The sequence below is a fragment of the Meles meles genome, chromosome 6 (assembly GCF_922984935.1).
Source record: "Meles meles chromosome 6, mMelMel3.1 paternal haplotype, whole genome shotgun sequence".
Classification (NCBI taxonomy): Eukaryota; Metazoa; Chordata; class Mammalia; order Carnivora; family Mustelidae; genus Meles; species Meles meles.
In genome coordinates this window covers 138,386,608-138,404,287 of record NC_060071.1, presented here as the reverse complement: position 1 = coordinate 138,404,287, position 17,680 = coordinate 138,386,608, and the positions used below count along the sequence as shown (strand labels likewise).

At 46.9% G+C, this 17,680-nt stretch overlaps 1 protein-coding gene across 6 annotated transcripts in view; it reads left to right on the top strand.

Annotated features, from left to right (window-relative positions):
- The window catches only part of RGS6 (regulator of G protein signaling 6), a 591,498-nt gene that overhangs the window by 534,789 nt on the left and 39,029 nt on the right, over window positions 1-17,680 (top strand). For all 6 annotated transcript variants that reach the window (XM_046008147.1, XM_046008148.1, XM_046008149.1 and 3 more), the window contains exons 14-15: window positions 4,982-5,107; window positions 12,572-12,758. In XM_046008147.1, coding sequence (XP_045864103.1) covers window positions 4,982-5,107; window positions 12,572-12,758 — 313 coding nt within the window. The remainder of the gene's footprint in view (window positions 1-4,981; window positions 5,108-12,571; window positions 12,759-17,680) is intronic.

The following is a 17,680-nucleotide window of genomic DNA, read 5'->3' as shown; positions in this document are numbered from 1 at the left end:
TCCTAGAGACATATAAACTACCACAACTGAACCAGGAAGAAATAGAAAACCTGAACAGGCCCATAACCAGTAAGGAGATTGAAACAGTCATCAAAAATCTCCAAACAAACAAAAGCCCAGGGCCAGACGGCTTCCCAGGGGAATTCTACCAAACATTTAAAGAAGAACTAATTCCTATTCTCTTGAAACTGTTCCAAAAAATAGAAACGGAAGGAAAACTTCCAAACTCATTTTATGAGGCCAGCATCACCTTGATCCCAAAACCAGACAAGGATCCCACCAAAAAAGAGAACTACAGACCAATATCCTTGATGAACACAGATGCAAAAATTCTCGCCAAAATACTAGCCAATAGGATTCAACAGTACATTAAAAGGATTATTCACCACGATCAAGTGGGATTTATTCCAGGGCTGCAGGGTTGGTTCAACATCCACAAATCAATCAATGTGATAGAACACATTAATAAAAGAAAGAACAAGAACCATATGATACTCTCAATAGATGCTGAAAAAGCATTTGACAAAGTACAGCATCCCTTCCTGATCAAAACTCTTCAAAGTGTGGGGATAGAGGGCACATACCTCAATATTATCAAAGCCATCTATGAAAAACCCACCGCAAATATCATTCTCAATGGAGAAAAACTGAAAGCTTTTCCGTTAAGGTCAGGAACACGGCAGGGATGTCCATTATCACCACTGCTATTCAACATAGTACTAGAAGTCCTAGCCTCAGCAATCAGACAACAAAAAGAAATTAAAGGCATCCAAATTGGTAAAGAAGAAGTCAAACTATCACTCTTCGCAGATGATATGATACTATATGTGGAAAACCCAAAAGACTCCACTCCAAAACTGCTAGAACTTGTACAGGAATTCAGTAAAGTGTCAGGATATAAAATCAATGCACAGAAATCAGTTGCATTTCTGTACACCAACAACAAGACTGAAGAAAGAGAAATTAAGGAGTCAATCCCATTCACAATTGTACCCAAAACTATAAGATACCTAGGAATAAACCTAACCAAAGAGACTAAGAATCTATACACAGAAAATTATAAAGTACTCATGAAAGAAATTGAGGAAGACACAAAAAAATGGAAAAATGTTCCATGCTCCTGGATTGGAAGAATAAATATTGTGAAAATGTCTATGCTACCTAAAGCAATCTACACATTTAATGCAATCCCTATCAAAATACCATCCATTTTTTTCAAAGAAATGGAACAAATAATCTTAAAATTTATATGGAACCAGAAAAGACCTCGAATAGCCAAAGGAATATTGAAGAACAAAGCCAAAGTTGGTGGCATCACAATTCCGGACTTCAAGCTCTATTACAAAGCTGTCATCATCAAGACAGCATGGTACTGGCACAAACACAGACACATAGATCAGTGGAACAGAATAGAGAGCCCAGAAATCGACCCTCAACTCTATGGTCAACTAATCTTCGACAAAGCAGGAAAGAATGTCCAATGGAAAAAAGACAGCCTCTTCAATAAATGGTGCTGGGAAAATTGGACAGCCACATGCAGAAAAATGAAATTGGACCACTTCCTTACACCACACAGGAAAATAGACTCCAAATGGATGAAGGACCTCAATGTGAGAAAGGAATCCATCAAAATCCTTGAGGAGAACGCAGGCAGCAACCTCTTCGACCTCAGCCGCAGCAACATCTTCCTAGGAACAACGGCAAAGGCAAGGGAAGCAAGGGCAAAAATGAACTATTGGGATTTCATCAAGATCAAAAGCTTTTGCACAGCAAAGGAAACAGTTCACAAAACCAAAAGACAACTGACAGAATGGGAGAAGATATTTGCAAACGACATATCAGATAAAGGGCTAGTATCCAAAATCTATAAGGAACTTAGCAAACTCAACACCCAAAGAACAAACAATCCAATCAAGAAATGGGCAGAGGACATGAACAGACATTTCTGCAAAGAAGACATCCAGATGGCCAACAGACACATGAAAAAGTGCTCCACGTCACTCGGCATCAGGGAAATACAAATCAAAACCACAATGAGATATCACCTCACACCAGTCAGAATGGCTAAAATTAACAAGTCAGGAAATGACAGATGCTGGCGAGGATGTGGAGAAAGGGGAACCCTCCTCCACTGTTGGTGGGAATGCAAGCTGGTGCAACCACTCTGGAAAACAGCATGGAGGTTCCTCAAAATGTTGAAAATAGAACTACCCTATGACCCAGCAATTGCACTACTGGGTATTTACCCTAAAGATACAAACATAGTGATCTGAAGGGGCACGTGTACCCGAATGTTTATAGCAGCAATGTCTACAATAGCCAGACTATGGAAAGAACCTAGATGTCCATCAACAGATGAATGGATAAAGAAGAGGTGGTATATATACACAATGGAATACTATGCAGCCATCAAAAGAAATGAAATCATGCCATTTGCGACGACGTGGATGGAACTAGAGCTTATCATGCTTAGTGAAATAAGTCAATCGGAGAAAGACAACTATCATATGATCTCCCTGATGTGAGGACATGGAGAAGCAACATGGGGGGGGTAGGGGGATAGGAGAAGAGTAAATGAAACAAGATGGGATTGGGAGGGAGACAAACCATAAATGACTCTTAATCTCACAAAACAAACTGGGGGTTGCTGGGGGGAGGTGGGATTGGGAGAGGGGGAGCGGGCTATGGACATTGGGGAGGGGAGGCGAACCATAAGAGACTATGGACTCTGAAAAACAACCTGAGGGTTTTGAAGGGTCAGGGGTGGGAGGTTGGGGCAACCTGAGGGTTTTGAAGGGTCAGGGGTGGGAGGTTGGGGGAACAGGTGGTGGGTAATGGGGAGGGCACGTTTTGCATGGAGCACTGGGTGTTGTGCAAAAAGAATGAATACTGTTACACTGAAAAAATAAATAAAATGAAAAAAAAAAAAAAAAAAGAACCACCTGGAGAGTTTACTAAAAAACAAACAACAAGAAAAACAATGGCCAGTCCCCTCCCTAGGACGATTAAATCAGAAGTTCTGGCAGTGAGGGACTAGTTTGTCAGACAGACAAACAGACAAACTTTCATGATTTAAAATGAAATAAAATTTAAAAATCATTATGTACAGTGTAAGCGAATGTCCATGATAGCCAGACTGTGGAAGGAGCCGAGAGGTCCTTCAACAGACGAATGGATAAAGAAGATATGGTATATATACAACGGAATATTACTCAGCCATCAGAAAGGATGAATACCCAACTTTTCCATCAATATGGATGGGAGGGGAGGAGATTATACTAAGTGAAATAAGTCAAGCAGAGAAAGTCAATTACCATATGGTTTCATTTACTTGTGGAGCACAAGGAATAACACAGAGGACATTGGGAGAAGGAAGGGAAAAATTAAGGGGGAGGGGAATCAGAGGGGGAGGTGAACCTTGAGAGACTATGGACTCCGAGAAACAAACTGAGGGTTTCAGAGGGGAGGGGAGTGGAGATAGGTTAGCCCAGTGATGGTTATTAAGGAGGGCATGGATTGCACAGAGCACTGGGTGTTATACGCAAACAATGAATCATGGAACACTACATCAAAAACTAATAATGTACTGTATGGTGACTAACATAACATAGTAAAAAAAAAATAAGTGAAAAAAAATAAGAATAAAAATCAGTTCCTCGGTCGCACTAGCCATATTTCAAATGCTCAAGAGCCACACAGGTCTAGGGGCTTCCAGACAGAGGGAAGAGATACAGAATACTCCTATCATAGCAGAAACTTCCATTGGGCAACACTTGGCTGGACCTATTTGTTTTTCCAAACCTTTGAACACATACGCCCTCTTCCCCCTCCTCACTGTCATTGTCTAAGACAAATACGAGAATATATTGACTCCATGATTTTATTCACTTAATGCCTGTTAGAGATAATAAGAAATTTGTGTCCGTTTTTTAAAAAGAGGGAAAATAAGTATTGTCAGACCCATGCTCCTCAAAGTCTAGTGAGCATTTAACTCACCCAGGGATCTCAGTGGCTGTGTTTCTGATTCCTCATGTCTGAGACAGAGTGTAAGAGTCCGCTGCTGGTCCCCAGACCGCTCTTTGCATATGGAGGTTATGGCGTGCGGCTCGTGACCTAGACCCAAGGCTACTCGAAAGGTCAGGAGAATAAGGACACAAATGAACTGCAAATGGAAAGGCAGAGCTGAAGGAACTAGTCTCATCCTCCCAGAGCCAAAGGATAAGACCGACCCCTGCTTTGGTCTGAGGAGGGTCACATAGGTGTGGGACAGCACAGTCAGGCTAAGGGCTGCACTCTGGAGCCACATTTGCCTGGACTTGTCTTGACTCCACCAATTCCCAGTGTGTCTCTGGGCAGGCAATCACAGGCCTCAGTTTCCCTATCTGTAAAATGAGATCAATATTAGTACATTGTTTTACAGAGCAGTTGTGAGGACCCAGTGAGTTAGCAGAGATAAGATGCTCAGAACAATGCCCAGAACATCGGAGAGGCTGACCAGATGGTGGTTCAGTGGATGCAACAGTCTGCCTGTACGCAAGTGGTAGGGTTCATCCTGGAGGAGCTGATGCGCTTCTGACCGCTCGGATGCCACTCGGATCTAAGCAAGACGAGAAGCGGTGGAGTCCAGAGTTGGGCTGTAGTGGACAGGCAGGGTCCAGGGAAGCCAAGTGAACGGGGTTGTTTCCTTCCCTGCAGACAGCAGCCACTTGGCAGGTCTCCAGGGGACCCTCGCCTGAATGTGGCCCCTTTGAAATGCCTTGTCTAAAGAGACACTTTACTGTTGGCCGAGGCTGTGCCGAGTCTGCACCTGGAGTTTGTGCAGGTTTTATCGAATCCATCACTTAAATCTGAGACCTAGCCCTTCGGCATGCGGCAGCAAAATAGATTTGAGTTGGTAGAAGGAATAAGACACAGTTTTTTTTGTTTTTTTGTTTTTTGCTTAGCACTGATCATTTTTTAAAACCTTTGTTCTCCCCAAAAGCAAAGAGCCCAGCCAGCAGCGAGTCAAGAGGTGGGGCTTCTCTTTCGACGAGGTTTTAAAGGACCAGGTCGGGCAGGACCAGTTCCGGAGATTCCTGGAGTCCGAGTTCAGCTCCGAAAACCTCAGGTAACCCTCTCCAAGGCTGCCTCCGTGTGCGGAGTGTGTGTGGGGTGCGCACATCCAGTCTCCCCTTCCGCCTCCCTTTCTCAATAAAGCTCACACCCCCACTAATCTGGCCGAGACAGAAATGGAGGATGAACTTGATGCCCAGCTCTGGCATCCCCACATAACCACTTCCCCAGACCAGCATTTTCTGTCCCATAAGTCAGTTGACAGTTGTTCAAGTTGTTGGAAACATGTCTCCCATGATAAGCAAATGATCCAGTGGGTCTGATGACAGAGAACCAGGGAGCTGCGGAGTGGAAAGGTAGCTCAGAGACCCTCTCCTTCAAAACTTCTCGGGCAGGGGTCCCCAACACTTGACAAGCTAACTAGGAAAAAAGAGGGATCCCTGAGCTCATTTCAGAATTTCAAAAAGCCAGAGTATATACGGTTCAATATCTGGAGACATATCCGTAAAAGCTAACAAAAACATGCTTTTCCTTTTGGGGGGAGGGGGTTCAATCAACACCGTGTCACGGTCGCTCTGGTCACCTGCTGCCAATGAGAACACCTGATCATCACTCTTGGTCTCCAGCTAATCAAGATGGGGGAAATGCACTGATGTATTAATAATTACTGTTCAGTAGACGAAAAAAACAAAACCTTCAAAACAGGAGGTCCATTGAGAGAGAGAGGAAAGGGAAAGCATTCAGAGGGAGAGGGTCCGTTGTCATGAAAGGCTGGGGAACTTGTGGTTTATTCAGGTTTCCGTTGTATTCGAATCAACAGAGACTTATGGGCCTGAGCCCCCGTGTGATCCGAGCTAACTGGTGACTTCTCAGATGGAAAGCTCAGGACCTTTTTCCTGACATCAGGTTCTTTTTTTGCATGCGAGGTTAATTCCCATTGTCCAGTGGTGCCTTTTTCAGAAAGGGTGGTTTTATTCCATTTTTAAACGTTTTTTAACTTTAAAAAGTCAGAGCATATGCTGTGAGCAAAGGACTGTCCGCTCCGGTGTTACCGTGCAAAGACCATGTTATTTCTTTGGCAGCAGGGACCACATCGGTCCCATTCATCAGTCAAGCGCGGTTTATCCCACACAGAGGCTGCATCAAGTTCCGCAGGAGTCGGCCGAGGGATGCAAGAAAGGCAAACGGCATGATCTTGTCTCCAGTGATCTTGTAGGCCCTTGAGGAAAAAAACACAAGACACGATTACATCGTTAAATGACTATCAATGAGTATAAACTCTAGGAACTGTTTTGGAAATGTTTTTTAAAGGGAGGGATGGATGTGAGCCAGAGTAGCCAGTCATAAGCTGGACTTGGAAGAAAACACAGGATACCGATAGACAAACTAGAAAGAGAGAGAGAGTTCTCAGCGAGAAGACCCTACCAGCTACGGCTTGGCCGTGGGCTCTCCCTCATCACACCGCTCCAGCAGGATGTGTGGGTCCTGGTTAACCATATGCACCCGATGCCTTTCTAGGCAACCCGGAGGCTACCGTACAGCAGATAAGGCTGCACACCTGAGGCCCCGTCGAGACACAGGAGTTCTTTTCTGACGCAGAGGCACTGTCCCGAACACACCTGAGAGCTCCGCTTCAATTCCTAGGCAGGCATTTGTAACAGAAGGCCTGGGCTCTCCAACTCTCCCTTAGGGCGGTGTTCAGACCAGCCTCCCTCCCCGGGGGGCTCTTGGAGGAGGAGGGTGGGGTTTCGGAAGCCACGCCCCCTGGTCCCAAGTACTGTATTCCGCGGCCTCTCCGTGCACAGGCTCAGCCCTGGGACGCACACGGAGCCCAAAGACCCCCGTGAGGAGTCTTTCCAATTTCTCCTTTTTATCTCTGCTCCCTGTGGGACCCTCCCCCCCAAAAGAAAGCGGTCTAGAGCGGTCTAGAGGCTTCCTTCACCTGGTTATTTCTCAGACTATGCTTAGCCTTATGACCCTCTGCCACCTGCACCATTACAGAAACGGGGTCCTGGTCATTTTGAGGGTCATTCTGAGCCGGAGCATCTGCTGGCTCAGCCCCTCCTCCGCGCCCAGTCTGAGTGCAGCCAGAGCCACACGTGTGCGGCGAAAATGCATTACGTGTAAGGCTAGTAGGGCAGGGAGGACTCTGTCCCTGGCAGGTGTTGGGCACCTCATCCTGCCATCCCCCCCTCGCCACCCCCCCCGGCCCCCCATGCCTCCACCAGCTCCTTCCTCCTGTGGCAGGAGGCTACACTCAATCTTGGGTGAAAGAGGCGTGGGGGAGGGGCACTCGCGAGTCTGCCAGTGACTCATCTACACCTCCAGCATGAATGCGTAAATCCACACTTGGAGAGGGACCCCTCTGATCCATGACAGGAGAGAGGATAAAGAAAATAGAACAGCAGAGATAAAAAAAGTACAGCCCACGAGCTTATAAAATCCTCTCTGGGGACCCAAGTTCCACTTTTATGATATTCGGCATAATTGGATACGTGGGGGAAAGTTCGGTTTGAAACCACACAACTACTTAGGACTCTTTGATCATCCCTAACCAGGTGGTTTCTCCCTTCCCCTTTGCATTCAGTCCTCCAGGCACAGAGAGTGGCTTAGCAGCCACCGTGACCCAGGCCCAAGGACTCCCTTGAGCAGGGCGGCCACCAGCACCCCACAGATGGGCCTCCAGCAAGGTCCCTGTGAATGGTACCCCCTGGAGCTGAAGAACGTGGCAAAACCCAGGGGTCCTGCTCGTCTGTTGGCTTTGGGCACGCTGGGAATTATCCCTTCTCCCCAGGACGGATCAGCAGCCCAGGCAACTGGCATTCGTGGATGGAAAAAAAGATACCAACCAGAACTCAACCGCATCCATTACAAAGGGCATCTCCGTCTTGTCCTCCCAGACGCCCTTGCATCGCTCTAAGAGCAAAAGGGGTACTTAGACGGTGACATTTTTGCACGGCCCTGGTGGAGTAGCCCAGTGGTTGAACATGTACCAGAGCTTTAGAGGGCAGCCCAGAGGAGCCCCAAAGAGATGTAGAAGTCACTCTCACAACAGCAAAGCATCACCCTGGATCCTTTAAGGGAAGGTATCTGTGATAATAGGACATAAGTTCAAGTCCCCCTTCATGGTGAGCTGAGAAGGGAGGAGCCTCATCTTCGGGGGCCCAGTGCCTTGCAGGGCGTGAGAACCCGTGCTCTCTGTGGCACCCCGAGCTGAGCCCAGGGCTCCATTCTGATGGCCTGGGGCCCCAAGGTAACTGTTTGCTGGGTGCCTGTACAATGCCACGGGCTGTCACCCAGAAGGCGAGAAGCAGGCACGTCGAGTGCCTTATCCGACCTCGTCCTCCCTTCTCTGTGTGCTTTCCCAGAATGGTGACAGGAGTCCCTTGTCCACCTCTGCCCCCGTCCCCATCGCCCCTATGCCCATCTTGCTCCCTCCCTGGCGCGACACCCCCTTCTGCACGGCAGGGCACGAGTTAAAACTCAAAACCCACAGCAAAGAGTGTTGCCCGTACATTTTTTATGAGCTGTAACGTCTCCTGAGAGAACGTGGTTGTTCTTCTAACCTGCAGATTGATTATCCCAGTTCCACACAGTGTCAGCTGAAGGGAGAAGCAATTAAAGAGAGCACAGGGGAGCCGCCGGGTTTGCTTGGAGAGCTCCCGGCTCCGAGAGTTGCCCCGGGTCCTGGGAGGACCTGGGAAGGTTCATGAGGCCCAGCAGGACTCACCACTAACCAAACACATGATTAAGCGGAGCAGAGGTGGCTCACGCGCCGCCGTGACAATCTGTGGCACTTCAGCCACTGCCCCTGGAAGGAACGGAACTCAGCGGCCGCGGGGCTGGGGCTGGTGGCCGCGGTAGCCCCCCCGGGAGGATTTCCGCCCCACCAGGGACCCAGTCAAGTGCCTCTGTCCTTCCTGAGTCTCTGCTGACCAGCAGAGGGCACAGAAAGCCTTCCTTCAGCATCGAGTTTGCTTTTTCTCTGGAAATGAACTAAAAGCTAGATTTTTTCCAAGCCGTGAAAATCCTAGTTTATGAAAAAAAATAGGGAAGATAAGAACTGAGGGGCTGCCCAGAAGCCCTGGCAAGAGAGGGACAGTGGCTGTGTGCTGTTCCTGCTACCAGCCAGCCTCCAGGAGAAAATCCCACTCCCTGCCAGCACTGAGGTCCGGGGGACAGAGGAGGCCACCCGGGGCAGTCCGGGGACCACCCGGCCCTGGAACCCCCCCCCCCCCCACTACGGCTGCTGCTGGGCCCTGGGGCGTCAGAGCTCCCATGGCCTCCCTACCCAGGCCCGTGCCAGGCCTGCATTCCTGAGCCATCGCACACCCCAAGCCGGCGCAGGCTGCCTCCCCTCGCTCTGACGACTCCAGCGGAGCAGGACAGATGGTCTCCCTGATACCAGCAAGTCCTTGTGGCCTGCCAGTCATGACAGCCCTTCTGCTGCAAGCCACAGAGGCTTAGTGCAGGATGGGCGGGTTTGATGCCGCTGCTGCCATTGTCCCCCCACTCTCGCTGGCGTCCTCAAGGAGGAGCCGTACCCGTACCTGCAGGCTTTCAAGGAGGCAGAAGCTGCCCCAGCCTCCACGGGCCTCGAGCCCGCCCCGGGGTGTGTGGCGGGGAGTTCCGTGGCCCCGGAGAGGGGCGTGTGGCTGGGCCACTGGGGCCCAGGGGCTCGAAGCGCGGCGCTCCCGCCTCAGGCCAGTGGGCTCACAGATGGCAAATGCAAACCGGAGCCTGCTCTGAATTTCAAATTGACACAAAGGTTCTTCGAAGCCGGTGATGGTAAACACATACAGGATGTCAGGATGCTGTTGTGACAGCATTTTTGCTGTCACCTGAGAAGGATAAGGCAGGTCATCTGCAAGGCAGACAGAAGGCAGAGAGGGTCCCTGTGAGGGCAGGGAGGAAAGACGGCTGTCTGGGAAATGCCATCTCCTCCTCGTCTTCGAGCAGGCCTGTGGTTTCTTCTTGTACTTTTATTTTGGAAATTCTTGGTTTGTGACAAAGGGAACCTTTTAATTTTTATGTACAAGTTTGTTACCTTGGATTCTGGAATCTCCATTGACACACACTTCAGACTTTCTTTACACCCTGCCGAGTGAAGGGCGCGACTGCGGCTCCCAGATCATTCTGCCGAAGGGACTCTGAGGCCTTGGGAACCGCAGGAGCCTGCAGAGCTCAGAAGCTGCTGCGTCCTCAGGGCCTTCCCGGAGCTTGAGAGCTTCTCCTCAGAGCAGCCCGAAACAAGGGACAGAAAGTGACAGAAGGTGACCCGCACATGACATTGATTGAGGGAGCAGGAAATTGCCTAGGAGCCATCCATGTGTGTGAGAAACTGCAGGGCTGGGTAGGCTTGGGAAGGATGCTGGCCCAGAGGAGTTTCTTCCAGCCCCCGGGGGACTCAGCCCAGAGGCGACTCCCTGGGGGAGGGCCCTTCTCGCGTCACCCCAGCACGTGGCTGCCAAAGACTCACTGACTCCATCTTTGGTGAGTTGCCCACGAGCGCTCCTACCAATCCTTTGAAAAACCCACAGCAGCTTGCTTCTTCAGAGCTGGGTTTCCCAATTCTCACCTGCGCATCACACCCTGCCTTTCTGACAAAGACATCACCAGATGGCCATGTTCATCTTTGTGTCCTGGCCACCTCCTTCATTCCACAGCAGACCTCGAGGGTGGGATGGAGAGGCCTAAGGACCCTGAAGCATGGGGTTGGGAGGTGGAAGAACCCCACTCCCCACAGAGAGAATGCCCAGCCACCCAAGGAGGAAGCCCGGTATTGACCATGTGGCCGTCCCCTTTGACCTCCCCACGGCTCGCACCCACGGGAACTGAAAGCATTTCCGTTACACCTGGATGGGAACTTCTTGAGACCCACATCACATGTCCTGCCACCCACTTCGTACCCATTTTACAGATGGGGGAAGCGATGCCCAGAAATGCACAATTCCAAGACAGCACATAGCAAGATGAGGACTGAACTGTGTTTCCTGGTCTTCTGGTCAAGTTAGGTCATTAAATCTACTTCCTGGACTCTGGCTGTTCAGGACCAACAAAGGAATCATGAGGATTTTCTTTAAATAGATTGTTAGAATCCCAAATGGCAAAGCAGGACAAGAGTTGGGAGTCCAGAAGCCCTGGCACACACACCTCTCTCCTGGTGGACATGGAGCTGTATTACCACAGTTGGCCACTGAGTGGCGCCTTTGGGCCATGCACTTGGCTCCAAAGACAATTCTAAGAACAGCAACAGAAAAACATGCTTAACCTTTAAAAAGAAAGAAAGAAAAGGAAAAGGGAAAAACAAGTATGTCTTACTTTGGGTGCAATTCGATGACAGATTGAATGCACTTTCCACCGTGTTGTGGTCCAGCTTCTCTTGTCCCTGCCCTTTCATTGACTGGCGTACGTGTGAATGCTATGGCTGTGGGAACCACATAGCCTGGGGCCTGTCCTCATGTCTCATTGATGGGGACACTGGCCTGTCTTGTTCACAAGGCATAAAGTGTGCTACCCAGATCTGGGTCTTGCTGCAAGTCCTCCCCAGGGCTGCCTCGGGAATCATCCTCAGGACCAGGGAGCTGTTGTCCAAGCTTAGCCCTGTTTGCTGCTGCCCTCAGCAGAAAAGAGCTCACACCCAGCTCTTCCAACAGCCGCTGCCATGCTGATGCTGAGGAATTCATGAAAGGCACATATGGAAGTGAGCTAGAGGTTTTTCTCTCCAGTGTTCTCTGGAGAATCTTTTGGCATAGAGGTTGTCCATGTGTGCCTCTCCAGCTTCATTCCTCAGGAGCCCATCTTCAAGCCAACAGTCATTTATTGAGCACCTACTATATGCTAAGCATCATGCTGGACACCGACCTTGCAAACTGGCTGCTTTTCCCTCAGCAACATGAATAGCTGGGTCCTTCCGGCTCAGATATTCGTTACGATTCCAAGCTTCTCTCTGCCTCTGTGATTTCCTTCATTTTGATGCTGCAAACTGATCCCAATCAGATATGACAAATGAATTCATACTCTCTGTGTCAGGGCACCTGTGGAGAGCACTGGCTCTCAACCAGGAGGGGATCTCACCTCCGAGGGGACATTCGGTAATACCTAGAAACATTTTGGGTTGTCACAACTTGGGGAGGGGTCCCCATTGGCATCTGGTGGCTAGAGGCCAGGCATGCTGTTCAACATCTTACAATGCACAGGGCAGCCCTCACAAAAGAGAGTCACTGAGCCCAACGTGGAAATAGTGCAGAGCTTGAGAAACCTTGCTATAAAGGGAAAGAAACCTGTTGGTAACCAGAAATACGATGATTTCTCAATGGGCACTTCCTTTCAATTCTCCACAATAATGTAGCACCCTGTAAATTTCCAGCAGTCCCTACCATCTTTGCTCTTAGGCAGTGGCAGCAGGGAAGGCTGGGGATGCAGCAGAATGGGTTTTATGGGCTGTGTGTTCTGGGACCAGATCCAGTAGAGTCCAGAGGCTGAGCGCCCTGGAAATGACTTTCATTATGTTTCCCAGGTTCTGGTTGGCTGTCCAAGACCTGAAGAAACAACCCCTCCAGGATGTGGCCAAGAGGGTAGAAGAAATCTGGCAAGAGTTCCTGGCTCCAGGAGCCCCAAGTGCGATCAACCTGGATTCTCACAGCTACGAGATAACCAGTCAAAACGTCAAAGATGGAGGGAGATACACATTCGAAGATGCCCAGGTTTGCTTATCTACTCCATCAGTTCCAAAAAGTGTTCATTTGTCCACTCCACCACCTCACCCTTTCATAGAGGTCCAAGGCATTGTGTGTAGCTAGAATTTCAGGTTTTATTATTGTAAGGCCATCAGGGGAAACCATTCCAGGTAAGTGGATAGTGAAATTCTTCCTAGTATTGTCTTCCTGGATCAGTTACATTGTTGCAGAGAGATAGACATTTAATTATAGGTGTTATCCCTTCCAGGAGAATCTCAAAGTGTTTTACAAAATATGAGGTTCTGAAATAAATCAGTAGTAGAATCAAGAAACCATAACATCATATCAGCAAAGTGGGTATAGGGAGCGGGCAGGGCCGTGAGTCTCATCTCACCGTGAAGCCCAGCTCATAACCACTACCTACTATAATTCCATAGTGATGTTCAACTCTGCATTTACTCTTTGGGGGCCACCTCTATATCCCAGGCCCTGTGCTATGTGATGAGATACCACTAAGAAGGAAGGAACCCCTGCCCTCAAGGAGGTTACAGGCTTATTGGGGAGAAACACAAAAGAACAGGGAATTATACCTGTGGGAGAACTGGGGTGAGTCTCAGGTTTAAGGTTTAAGGTTAAAGGAAGCCCATGGGAGGGACTCCTAAGCCTGGATGCTACAATTGGGCATAGATGCTGGGGAGACTGGCAAAAGAAGCAGAAGCCACGTAAGTCACTCTAAACAACACACGTTACCTTGAGGGCTGAGAGGTACCATTTCTAAAGATAACCATCCGGTCCGTTGTCTACTTTCTGGGCCCTAACTGTGATTCCCGCTCACCCATCCTACACCTGGGGCGATGGGGCTTAAAGGTTCACTCTTGTCTCTTCAACCCTCTTCATTTCTCTCACCTGTGGGGTTCCCAAATGGAGAATTGGCATAGATTGCTTTCTTACAGACATTATTATCCAATTTAGGAAACTCAGTGGCACTGATGCAAATAATAGCATGGGAAGAGAACCAAGGTCCCTTGTCATCCGGATCTGCCTGGTTCTTCACTCAGAACTTCAAAATGGAAGCACCGCCCAAGCTCAACACCATAACTGTCTTTCCTTTCCCCTGGCCGTGAGCTCCACTGAATGCCGGTGCCAGGCAGATTTGGTTCTATAGAGTTCCATGTTGTTACTTTATGAAAACTCAACCCTCTCACACTCTTTGCAGCTTCAAAGCAAAATATTTAAATCATGAGAAATCTTTTTTTGTATGTGTCTGTATATATGCTCCCAAGCACATACTGATGTATTCTGGTGAGGAAAGTGATGGAGAACTTCCAGGGGTGATGGAGGAGCTCCTTGGGTGATGGAGAAGCTCCTTGAGTAATGAAGGAGCTCCTTGGGTAATGAAGGAGCTCCTTGGGTAATGGAGGAGCTCCTTGGGTGATGGAGGAGCTCCTTGGGTGATGGAGGAGCTCCTTGAGTAATGAAGGAGCTCCTTGAGTAATGGAGAGGCCCCTCAGATGAATGATCTGAAACACACAGCTCAGTTCTCCATTATTCATAAAATATAAGACCTGAGATATTAGTCAGAACCAGTACATGAACCAGATGTTGGGAGGAAGGATTTACTTAATCTTTTATTATGGGAACATGTAAACATGTGATAAGGTAGAAAGAGCAGAACAACACACCTTTACGGGCCTTCATCCAGCCTGAACAATCATCAGTATAGGACTGACCTCACTTTACCTGTGTCCCCACCTACCTTTTCAGTTACCGTTAGGTTATTTTAAAGCAACTCTGGGACATTACATCATTTCACCTGTGAATACCTAGTATGTAGCCTTACTAACACCACTATCGCACCTTAAAAATTAGCAACACTTTCTTTATAACATATATATGTTATATGCAAATGTTCAAATTTATGGCGGTGGTATAAATGCCATTTTTTAACCTTTAATTTAAAATCAGAATCCAGGGGCACCTGGGTGGCTCAGTCAGTTAAGCTTCTGCGTTCAGCTCAGGTCATGATCCCAGGGTCCTGGGATTGAGCTCCATGTTGGGCTCCCTGCTCAACAAGAGTCTGCTTCTCCCTCTGCCTGCCACTTGCCCTGCTTGTGTGCTCTCTCTCTCTCTCTCTCTCTCTCTCTTTCTCTCTCTTTCTCTCTCTCTCTCTCAAATAAATAAATAAAATATTTTTAAAAATAAATAAAAATCAGAATCCAAATCAGGCCCACACATTGCAGTATATTGACATGTCTTTCATGTGCCTTTTAATCTATAGTTTTCTTTTATATCCCTCTACTCCCCTCCCTGCCCCCTTGCACTTTGTTTCATGAAGAAATTGTATTTTTTGACCTGTAGAGATTCCCACAGCCTGGATTTTTTTTTTCTTTTATGGCAGCCCTGTGGTGCTGTTTAACATGTCCTTCTATCCTCCGTATTTCCTACAAATTAGTTTGATTTAGATATTTAGTTGGATTTACATTTGATGTCTGTGGGCAAAACTGCTTCATAAACCATGTTGTACTCTCTTGTCAGAAGGCACATAAGGTATAGTTTTCTTTTTTAGTGATTTTTAGCAGCTGTTGTTGTTTATTGTTTAGATCCATTAGTTAATTACTTCATTTATTAGCTGAACTACAAATAATCAAATATATCTCCTATTAGAACATCCAATAATACAATTTATATAGGAAAGATAGGATAAGTGTTTGCTTTTTTCCCTTTATTTTTTAGTTTTCAAAATAATGAGTAGTTTACTATCATTTTCCAATGACCAAACAGGGTTTTCTGTTTTGTTTTTAGTATCTTTGTAAACTCATAGGTTTAAACACATTTGGTGTGCTTTAGTCCATTTTGTTTATTATTTTTATTGGTGCTTGGATTGTGCCATCTCTATCATTGGCTCCTTTTTACATGACCCTGGTAACCTTTGATTTCATCCAAATAGCAAGGAAGCTAAGATCTTCCAGACCTTACCCCAGACCTGGAATCAGCCATTTCTCCTAGGATCCCTAGTTTCTCTTGGTGGGAAATGGTTCTTAGAGACAATAATCTAAACTCTTGGAAGTACTCATTGTTCCTGGGTTGGTCATCCTCTCTAGACCTTTTCAATGGACAGAGTTAGGAAATTAGTGGTTGTTGGTGGTGATTAAAAATACGTCATAAGTTCTTACTTATACTTTCTATTCAAATTAAAAATTACAGGGGATTTTATTTAACCTCTTCTTTTTATATTGTACCCCCTTTCTCTATACTGAGAATCTCAGTTCTCAAGGATGACACAGATGATGGCCCTAGTACCTCACGTCATTACTCATTCACGTTCTCCTGCCTGAGCAGCCTCAGAGCTACAGCGTCCACACTAGCAGTAACGATGATTGTCGCCTGGTTCTTTAATTATTACATAGTATTCCATTGTGTGGAAGTGCCATAGTTTAGTAAACCAGTCCTCTCTTCTTGACATTTATATTGTTTTTAGTTTGAGAAAGATGGGATAGGAAATCTTAGGAAGTCAGCAGGTTGTGCCTTGACAAGTTTCTGAATAAACAGCCTTCATTAGTACAGTGCTCTGTGGTTTTTCAGGTACTTCCACAAAAAGGATACCTCATTGCTGAGGCAGAGTAGACTCAGAGAGGCTACTCAGAGACTCTCTAAGTTTCTCATTATGTTAGGGTCGGTACCTGTGAATTCAAATAAAACACTCTTTCTAAGCAAACTTATTTCAACCTGTTCCCTTTTGTTTCTTAAGTGTGTTTCCACCATAAACATACAATGTTCTTCTTTTTTTATTATTATTATGTTATGTCAGTCACCATATGGTACATCATTGGTGTTTTGATGATTTTTCTGTTTTGTTTGTTTTTTTTTTAAGATTTTATTTAATTATTTGAGCGAGAGCGAGAGAGAGCACTAGAAGGGGGAGTGGCAGAGGGAGAGGGAGAAGCAGACTCCCCACTGAGCAGAGAGTCCAATGCAGGGCTTGATCCCAGGCTCCTGGGATCATGTCCTGAGTCCAAGGCAGACTCCTAACCGACTGAGCCACCCAGGCAACCCACATCATTAGTTTTTGATGTAGTGTTCTATTATTCATTGTTTGTGTATAACAACCAGTGCTCCATGCAATGTGTGCCCTCCTTAATACCCATTATCAGACTAACCCATCCCCCCATCCCTCTCCCTTCTAAAACCCTCAGATTGTTTCCTGGAGTCCATGGTCTCTCATGGTTCATCTCCCCCTCTGATTTCCCCATCCCTTCATTTTTCCCTTCCTTCTCTTAATGTCCTCTATGCTATTCCTTATATTCCACAAATAAGTGAAACCATCTGATAATTATCTTTCTCTGCTTGACTTATTTCACTTAGCATAATCTCCTCCAGTTCCATCCATGTTGATGCAAATGTTGGGTATTCATCCTTTCTGATGGCTGAGTGATATTCCATCGTATATATGGACTACATCTTCTTTATCCATTCATCTGTTGAAGGGCATCTCGGCTCCTTCCTCAGTATGGCTATTGTGGACATTGCTGCTATGAACATTGGGGTGCACAATACAGGTGTAGTGAAAAGAAGGGCCATATACAATGTGTTTCTGACTAGCAGTGTAACCTTGGACAAGTTACTTGAACTCCCTAGGTCTTCCTTTCCTCATTTGTGTAGCAAATGTACAAGGGTCCCCACACATGGGGATGGAAAGGGGGCCAGGTGAAACAAAGCACATCAACAACTAAAATGATTGGGCCTATACTAAAATAGAATAAATGCTTACTATTTTATTTTCCTAATGTGAATTAATATTTTTATACCTTTATGTTTAACATGTTTGGTGAAAAAATTCAAATAATCGCATGTAATTTAGCACATAGATACAATGCCCATTTTAGTGTATTTTCCTCCTCAATTTATGTGTACAGGATGATTATGCAAATAGGGTGATTCTGTAGCCTGCC